This window comes from Mytilus galloprovincialis, chromosome 11 (assembly GCF_965363235.1).
Source record: "Mytilus galloprovincialis chromosome 11, xbMytGall1.hap1.1, whole genome shotgun sequence".
In the NCBI taxonomy this organism is placed as follows: Eukaryota; Metazoa; Mollusca; class Bivalvia; order Mytilida; family Mytilidae; genus Mytilus; species Mytilus galloprovincialis.
Window position 1 is genome coordinate 44,472,063 of NC_134848.1, and position 10,157 is coordinate 44,482,219.

A 10,157-nucleotide genomic window follows, 5' to 3' on the forward strand; every position below is an offset into this window, starting at 1 on the left:
GGAAAAAGTTCAAAAATAAACATAATTCTATTTCCCAGTGATCCTTGCGTTTTATCAAATTATGTAAGATGCAATGTTCTTAGTGTTAAGGTAATTTTCTAAAGGGGGGAATCAAGAGTAAAGGTATTTCGACATTTGACATTTGTTATCCATTTGTTTTGGATTTGGGCTTTTGATTTAGCTATTTTTAAGGGTCTTTCCGTTTAGAATTTTTTTTTTTTTTTATTATTTTACTATTTTAACCGGATTTTAGTGACAAAAATGTAGGTTATTGATTTGGGGATGTACGGAAGGCGGCCGGCAACCAAATGTTGTCCGTACAACCGATCAACCAAAGCTTTTCATATTTTAATATGTTGTTACAGACAACAAAATGAAGGTCAAGGTCAATAATGACGATTTTGACTTTTACCGTTCAAGAGTTATAGTTCTTGAAAGATTGAAAAATGGTATTTCCAGTCGTGTCCGTGCATTTACGCATGAACTGTTCAACCAAAGCTTCCCAGATTTTAATATGTTGTTACTAATGACAAAATGGAGGTCAAGGTCAATAATGACGATTTTGACTTTTACCGTTCAAGAGTTATAGTTCTTGAAAGATTGAAAAATGGCATTTCCAGTCGTGTCCGTGCATTTACGCATGAACTGTTCAACCAAAGCTTCCCAAATTTTAATATGTTGTTACTAATGACAAAATGGAGGTCAAGTTCAATAATGACGATTTTGACTTTTACCGTTCAGAAGTTATGGTTCTTGAAAGATTGAAAAATGGCATTTCCAGTCGTGTCCATGCATTTACGCATGAACTGTTCAACCATAGCTTCCCAAATTTTAATATGTTGTTACTGATGACAAAATAGAGGTCAAATTCAATAATGACGATTTTGACTTTTACCGTTCAGGAGTTATGGTTCTCGAAAGATTGAAAAATGGCTTTTCCAGTCGTGTCCGTGCATTTACTCATGAACCATTCAACCGAAGCTTTTCAAATTTTAATATGTTGATACTAATGACAAAATGGAGGTCAAATTTGATATTGACGATTTTCACTTTCACCGTTCATCAGTTATGGTTCTTGTGATATTGGCAGGATACAAATAAATGTTAATAAATCCGGTTTGCTGTCGTTGTGACAGCCTCTTGTTGATACTTAAAATGTACTCACGGGGAAAACTATAGTCAGTAAAAATTTAATAAGGTTTTCTAGAGGAAAACGCACAAGGGTTGTCGTTATGAAACTCCATAGTACCGATATCTCATCTACATAAAGGCATATGAAACTCCATAGTACCGAGATCTCATCTTCATAAAGGCATATGACATGAACATAAACGAACTTCAAAAAAAGAGAAGACAAAAAAAAGTACTTTAACAAATTGTCAAAGAGGGACGAAAGATACCGGAGGGACAGTCAAACTCATAGATCGAAAATTAATTGACAATGCAATGGCTCTACTTTTGACATCCGTCGTTATACTCATGTTATTACAAACCCGGTAAATTGTCTATTTGGAGTAATCCTCAGATCTCTATTGGGCAATAAAAATAAATTTGCAACATTTCACACAGAAACTTCAGAGAGTGCCAAGGACAAATCAGCCGTCGTTGACTCTATCACTGCAATGGATAGTCAAGCGCCAGAAACTTCAAATAGTACTAAAGATAAATCAGCAGGTTTTTGAAGGAATTTATCTATGCAAATCATATCATGATGTTTGGAATTTGATGAACTTTACAGAAATATGATTTACTTCACATTTTGTTGAAAGATGGATTTACTATAGTGGAATTGTATATTTTGAATTGGAAAAGTATTTGTAATTTATTGATTTTCTGAGTAGTGTTGTCTGTATTACCACCATGCCTGGGGACAGTAAAGGAGCAAAAACTATACAAACAATGTTAGCAGCTAAAAAGCCTGGGAGCAATGATTCTTCTAAAGACTCTGTAAAGGAAAAACCATCCAAGCAGAACAAACGATCCCATTCAGATGTTGCAAATGACAGTGTGGAAGGTATTGATTTGACTGGTATTCAAAATGATTTAAGTGAAATAAAACAATCTCTTCAGGGCACAGTTACAAAGACTGACCTTACTAATGCTATGGTTAATTTGGTACAACAAAAGGACTTAAAAACTTTAGTTAGTAACATTGTCCAGAAATTATTAGATCATTTTGAAGAGAAGATCACCAGTAAGTTTGAGTGTAAAATAAGGGAGGCAACTGGAAAACTTGATGATAAGTTAGATACATTGATGATTGAGAATGAGGATCTGAGGGAAAGAATCAGGGCAAAAGATAGAGTTATTGAAAACTTAGTGGAAAAGGTTGGTGACAATAATAACAGATCTATTGATGCATTGAAGTTAGCCAATTATAATGAACAATACAGTCGAAAACATAATATAAGAATGCTAAACTTTCCTGAAAAAAGGGGTGAGAATTTGAGAAAAGCATTTATTGAAACTTTAAAGAGTGACTGTAAAGTAGATATTGAGCCCAGTGATGTACTAGCCATCCACAGAATACCTGGGAAAGATGGTTATCAGAAGCCTGTCATAGTTAAGGTAAAGAATACTGAAACTAAAATACGGATAATGCGACAAAAAAGATCCCTGAAAAATGAAGTGAAATTGCATGATGACATATCACAACGCAATCTTGGACTAATGGCAAGACTTAAAAACACTGAAAAATTTGAAAATGTATGGTTTTATAACTGTAATGTGTATGCCAAAACTGAAACTAGTAGCAGAATAAGATTTGATCTATTTGACAATGTAGAAGAAAAAATGAAAAAGAAATTAAAAGATGGAAATTAATTAGTTTTCATATAAGTCTGTTACACTTGTTAATATTTTTTGGAAAATGTACAGTTTTTTTCAGTATAAATAGATAGATATAAATGTGAAAGATAAATACTGAAGTGTGTCATGTCAACTCCAAATTACAAAATCCTGGATACATATATACTAAATAGTATAAGAGATTTTTTTATTATTCTTTTTATTAATATAAATTATACTGTCACTATAGAGTATAGGGGAAATAACTCTAACATTTATTATGAAATTAATATAATCTTATCTCCCCTTAAAACATCTATTCCTTTGCTAGATTTATTCATAACTATATAATGCCATACTGTAAATTAGTTTATACATTCAATGTTGAATGAAGAAAATAATATGCGACATCTTATGTTTGTATGTGTGTATGTTTGTGTATGTCTTATGTGTTACAATTGTATATTTGTACTTATGAACTTGCTTATATGTTTTATAAATCATCCCTTCAGATATAATCATGGATAATAATGTAACGATATTATCAATGAATGTGAGGGGTCTTTTTTCAAACTCTAAAAAGAGGGCAGATGTTTTTGATTGGGCTAGGAGTAAAAATACTTCCATAGTGTGTTTTCAGGAAACTCATAGCAATAAAGACATTGAAAAATACTGGGAGGATGAATGGGGAAATAAGTGCTTTTTCAGTCATAAAGACAGTAAAAGTGCAGGTGTCTCTGTTATGTTTAAAAAGGGTCTGGATTTTGTTGTGCATAATTCTATTATTGATGATAATGGTCGTTACATTATTTTAGATATAACAATTTTTTCACAAAGATTAAGTCTTGCATGTTTGTATGGTTATAATACAGATGAACCTTCATTCTTTGACACAATAATGCAGAATATTTTAATCTTTAAAAACACCAGTGTTTTACTATGTGGTGACTGGAATGTTGTATTAGATAAATTTATGGATACATATAATATCAAACATAATAGAAACCCTAACTCCCGTAAAAAAATTGATGAAATCATTGATGTTTTTGAACTACTTGATCCTTGGCGTACATGCTATCCAGAAGATAGGAAATATACCTGGCGTCAGTCCTCACCAATAAAACAAAGTCGCCTTGATTATTTTTTAATTTCAGAAGACCTTTTTTCACTTATGAAGAATACCATTATCATTCCTGGTTATAGAACAGACCATTCGGCAATTCTTTTCACCTTCTCAGCTTGTTTAGAGAAACGGGGCAAAAGTTATTGGAAATTTAACTCTCAGTTACTTAGAGATGCAGATTATATAAAAATGGTTAAATCATGTATTAATGATACTATTTTGGAATACCATCTGTCAGGTGATATGGAAAATCTTCTTTCTGTTGAGTTGTCATGTAATGATCAAACATTTTTTGAAATATTAAAAATGAAGATTAGATCCTTGTCAATAAATTACAGCATTAATAAATCCAGAGAGGAAAAAAATGTCACTCTCAAACTTGAAAATGATATTTTAAATTTTGAAAGTATTATGAATCATTCTCCAAATGATGAGGTTCAAAAATCTTTATTTGAAAAAAAACTTGAACTAGAAAATTGTAGACAAAAGAAAGTTGAAGGCTTGCTGCTTAGATCCCGAGCTAACTGGCATGAGAATGGTGAAAAGTGTACAAATTATTTTTGTAAATTAGAAAAGAAAAATTTTATTAAGAAAACCATAACAGAACTTATTGATGATAAAGGTCAGCATATTTCAGAGCAATCAAAAATTCTGATGGAACAACAAAATTTTTATAAAAATTTGTACTCGAGCAAAAAATTAGATTGCAATGATACATCATTTTTTAATCATAACATTAAGCTTACAGAAGAACAAAGTGATCTTTGTGAAGGAAATTTAACTTTTAAAGAATGTGCTGAATCTTTAAAATTTATGACAAATGGTAAAAGTCCTGGTTCTGATGGGTATTCTGTAGATTTTTATAAATTTTTTTGGAAAGATATTGGCCCTTTTGTCTTTCGATCTCTTCACTTTGGATATGCTGGGGGTAAATTTTCTGATTTTCAGTATCAAAGTATAATAACTTGCATTCCTAAAGAGGGAAAAGACAGACAGTATATTAGTAACTGGCGTCCTATTAGTCTTTTGAATACTGATATGAAAATAGCTTCTGCTGTTATAGCTAATAGACTTAAACCCGTTTTACCATTTATCATAAGGGACACACAAAAAGGTTTTATTAAAGACAGATTTATGGGTGAGAACACACGCCTTTTATATGATTTGATGCACTATCTTGAGGAAAATAATAAGACAGGTCTTTTATTACTTGTTGATTTTGAAAAGGCATTTGATTCCTTGGAATGGTTATTTTTAAAAAATACTTTGAAAAGCTTTAATTTTGGCCCTTCTTTATGTAGATGGTTTGAAACTTTATACTCAGGGGCATCAAGTTGTGTTATAAATAATGGACACATGTCTAAGTTTTTTCATTTAGAAAGAGGTTGCAGACAAGGAGATCCTCTTTCTCCCTATTTATTTATAATTGGGGTTGAATTATTATCTTTGAAATTAAAAGGTAATCCTGACATAAGGGGAATTACTATCAATGATGATGAATCACTTTTAAGCATGTACGCAGATGACACATTCCTTATGTTAGATGGAAGGGAAATATCGTTGAGGGAAACACTTTCATGTTTTGAATCTTTTTATAAAATTTCAGGTTTGAAAATAAATGCTTCAAAGACAAAAGCACTATGGGTTGGAAGTAAAAAATATTCTGATCTTATTTTATGTCCAGACTTAAAACTTCATTGGTCACATTCAAATTTTAAACTTTTGGGGATTGAATTTTCTTTAGATTTAAGCTGTATCACAGAAATTAATTTTGCTAAGAAAATTAAAGAGGTCTCTGCAATTTTGAAGAGCTGGCAACATCGAAAACTCACATTATTAGGAAAAATTACAGTAATTAAATCACTTGCTCTTTCAAAGTTGGTCCATTTATTGACTGCATTACCAAACCTATCACACTCCAGGTTAACAGAGCTCACTTCATTATTTTATGATTTCATATGGAATGGAAAACCAGACAGAATTAAGCGAAACACACTTGTTGGTAATATTGCACAAGGTGGACTTAATATGGTACATCTTCATTCATTTAATATCTATTTGAAAATTAGTTGGATAAAAAGACTGCTGGCAAACCCTAGCGGTGGCTGGCAGCAGTTGTTACTGGCAGACCTTATGAAGTATGGGGGTGAAAGGGTTTTAAATCTTCAGAAAGAAAAGCTGATTGAGATTGCTAAAAGATGTAAAAATTCTTTCTGGAAGGATGTTTTACTATGCTTTTCCGCTGCAAAACCTATTACTGAGATTTCTGTCAGTGACATTTTATCCTTAGATATTTTGAACTTTTCTTCTTTGGATGATTTCCCATATTACATTCAATGGGAAAAGGGGGGTGTGCAGTCAGTAAGTGACCTTATTAATCTTGAAAATATGATTTTTTATAAATTTGAGCAATTTCAAGAAAAAGTACAAACCAACAATTTTATTAAATATTATGGTTTGATATCAAAAATCCCTAACGCTATGAAAAAATGCCTTAAAGATAACTGTCTAAATCAAGATTTAGATAAGTCTAACACTGGTGATACTTTCTTAAAAAAAATCAGGTGTAATGTGAAAGCCAAATTTGTATATAAAAACTTAGTAGATGAAGTTATTCAACTACCAACAATTAAATTTTTGAAATGGGCAGAGCTGTTAGTTATTGATACTACAGAATGGTCAGAGTATTTCATGATAACAAAAAAGTCTTGTAGAGATGCTTATTTAAGAACCTTTCAATATAAATTTTTGCATAGAATTATAGCAACGAATACCTTTTTGTACAAAATCAAATTAAAAGATACCAAGTTATGCACTTTTTGTAAACTTGGAGAAGAAACCATTGAACACCTGTTTTTTGAATGCCCAATAACTTTTCAATTGTGGCAGTCTTTTTTCAATATTGTGAAACTTTTTTTTGTAAATTTTGATCTCAACAAAGAGAATGTGTTTCTGGGTTGCAAACATGAAAGTTTATTATTGAATCTGCTAATCATAATTACAAAGAATTATATATATAAATGTAAATTAAATGAAACAAAACCAAATATGATCGAGTTAAAGAATAAAATAAAGAAATACCAATTTCTTGAAAATCATATTGCAAAGAAAAATGATAAAGTCCAAGTCTGTGAAAAATTTTGGTCTCCTTTACATGTAATATTTAACTAAGTGTTGTTTTCATATTATCTATGTTTAGTTTAGAGAAAAGAAATAATTTATAAATTATGAGCAAATTTATTTCTTTAAAAAAATTGTATTAAAAAGTAAGTCATGATACATATTGTAACAAAACAGATGAGTGAAAGTATTAGTGTTGTATGTGAGTAAGTCAGAGAGAGAGAGAGGAGAGAAAAATCAAATACAATTTATATGTAACCTAAAATATTTTTATTGTTAAAAATTAATTAGTCAGAGATTCTTTTTGTATATATTGCTATATTTTTTTCTTATATATTCTGTATTTACCCCTTGATACCATTGTCAGGTGGTAGTGTAATGGGGTGTGTAAAATCCTGACTATTGAAAAACAAATAAAAGATAAAAAAAAAAAAGATAAATCAGCCGCCTTAACACTATCACTGCAATGGATAGTCATGCTTCAAAAACTTCAGATAGTACAAACTTTAAGGAAAAAGCAGCCGGTATTGACACAATAACTGCAATGGATAGAAAAATGTTAGAAACTTCAGATAGTACAAAGGAAAAATCAGCCTGTATTGACACAATCACTGCAATGGATAAACAAATATCAGAAACTTCAGATAGTTCAACGGAAAAATCAGCCGGTATTGATACAATCACGGCAATTGATAGACAAATGTCAGAAAAGAGGGACAAAAGATACCAGAGGGAAAGTAAATCTCATAGATCAAAAATAAACTAACAATGCCATGGCTAAAAAATAAAAAGACAGACAAATAATAGTACACAAGACACAACATAGAAAACTAAAGACTAAGCAACACGAACCCCACCAAAACTGGGGATGAACTTCAAATAGTATAAAGGAAAAATCAGCCGGTATTGACCATATCACTGCAATGGATAGACAAATATCAGAAACTTCAGATAGTGCAAAGGAAAAATCAGTCGCCATTGACACTATCACATGAATGGATATACAAATGTCAGAAACTTCAGATAGTACATGTACAAAGGAAAAAATATTCGCCTTTGACACTATCACTGCAATGGATAGTCAAACGTCAGAAACTTTAGATAGTACAAAGGAAAAATCAGCCTATTGACACTACAACATGTCGGACATTTACTCAAAACGCTTCAACCAATTTGCATAAAACTAGTACTTTGGTGATTTGTTTATATCTATTGACGTGATATCCCTTTCGATTTTTATAAATTTCAGATTTTACGTTTCCGAGTCATGCGGTTTTCTTCATTAAACAAGTTTTTTTTTCAGTTTTCGGACAATAATTCAGAAATGCCTGTAGCAGTTCTCTTGCAACTTTGGTGAATTGTTTATATCTATTGACATAAGCTCCCTTTCGATTTTTATTAATTCTAAATTTTTACATTTCCGAGTTATGGGATTTTATTCGTAAAACGGTATGATTTTCCAGTTTTCGGACAATACATGTACCTTTAAGTTGTTTTCATTTGACCAATAATTCAGTCAATACAAAAAATGTAACTGCATTTCATATATCCCAGTGAACTTGAAATTAAGGATACTTCTGATACTAGAAGGACTGCTTCATACCTTGATCTTTTCCTCCAAATTGATATAGATGGACGACTTCACGCTAAATCTTTGACAAACGGGACGATTTCAACTTCCCAATTATTAATTTCCCATTTCTCAGCAGTAACATACCCTCTGTCCTATCATATGGTGTTTATAAATCTCAGTTGGTACGTTATGCTCGTGCATTTTCACACTATACGCACTTCATATACAGGAGTGTACTCCTTACGCAGAAACTGCTCCAACAAAGTTATGAGAATGAAAGATTAAAAATGACACTCCGTAAATATTTTGGACACCATCACGCATTGGTTTTATCCAAACGATGCGTTTTTGTCTAAACTAACTAAGGACATTTTTATTACGTCTTAGAATGTGGTTTACCATTAACGTCGTCTATTGATGTAAAATTCCCAGTGTGCGTATATATCAGGAAAACCAAAAAACAAACACGTAATCAACAGCTAATAGTAAAACTAAGGAGTCTAACACATTTAATGTTTGTACCATCTATATCTTTCCGACCCCAAATACATGTTAACATAATGCATTCCCCTCTTGGTCAAGAAACATCACTACTTAAGGGTATTTTTTTCCTCTGTTTCTTAGTGCTGACTCCAATTACATGTGAACATAATGCATTCCCCTCTTGGTCAAGAAACATCACTACTTAACGGTAATCTTTTTCCTCTGTTTCTTAGTACTTTTTGGGAAGCGAATTAAATCGCTGCACAAATGAAACCAGTTGGTCCTCATCCCTTTAAAATGAACTCAGTGATAATAAATTTTCCTAGTACAAATTACAATAACTGGTCAAAAAACTATTCAATACATCAAAAGTAAAATCACAAAAATACTGACCTGCGAGTAAAATTCAAAACGGAAAATCCCAAATAAAATGGCAAAATCAAAAGTTTAAACACATCAAACGAATTGATTTCAACTGTCATATTCCTGACTTGGTACAGGCATTTTCAAATGTAGAAAATGGTGGATCAGACTTGGTTTTAAAACTACCTAAACCTCTCACTTGTATGACAATCGCATCAAATTCCATTATATTGACAACGATGTGAACAAAATAAACAAACATGTAGGTAAAAATTTCACAAAAAGGGGTACAACAGCAACAGGAACCCAACAAAAACTGGGGGTGTTCTCATGTGCTCCGGAAGGGTTGGCAGATTCTGCTCCACATGTGACATCCGTCGTGTTGCTCGTGTTATTATAAAGACGGTTAATAGTCTTAATTCGGTAGGTCACATTCGTGAAAAGGGAACGGGATTATAGTTACGACATAAGGAACATATCCGATATCATCTGTGGAACGGATAATTCATAACGGTCAACCAACTCGTGATGGCGTCCGTAAAATGAATTCAACTCTACCATTTGGAACTCTTGGTTTTAATTCGAAAAGGTCACAATTTGGACATCGAACTTTTCTCTTTTGTCGTAAAGTTTGTTTTCAATCGACCCTCATTGTCAATTACTAGATGCAAGTCCTAATCAAATGGCAAAATCAAAAGCTAAAACGAT

The 10,157-nt window shown here is 31.9% G+C and overlaps 1 protein-coding gene across 1 annotated transcript; it reads left to right on the plus strand.

Moving 5' to 3' along the window:
* The first annotated feature begins 1,686 nt into the window (after positions 1-1,686).
* Positions 1,687-2,856, plus strand: LOC143051174 (uncharacterized). The gene has a single exon (XM_076224169.1). It carries the CDS (start codon positions 1,861-1,863, stop codon positions 2,821-2,823), a length of 963 nt encoding a protein of 320 aa, XP_076080284.1. The 5' UTR covers positions 1,687-1,860; the 3' UTR covers positions 2,824-2,856.
* The last annotated feature ends 7,301 nt before the right edge of the window (positions 2,857-10,157 follow it).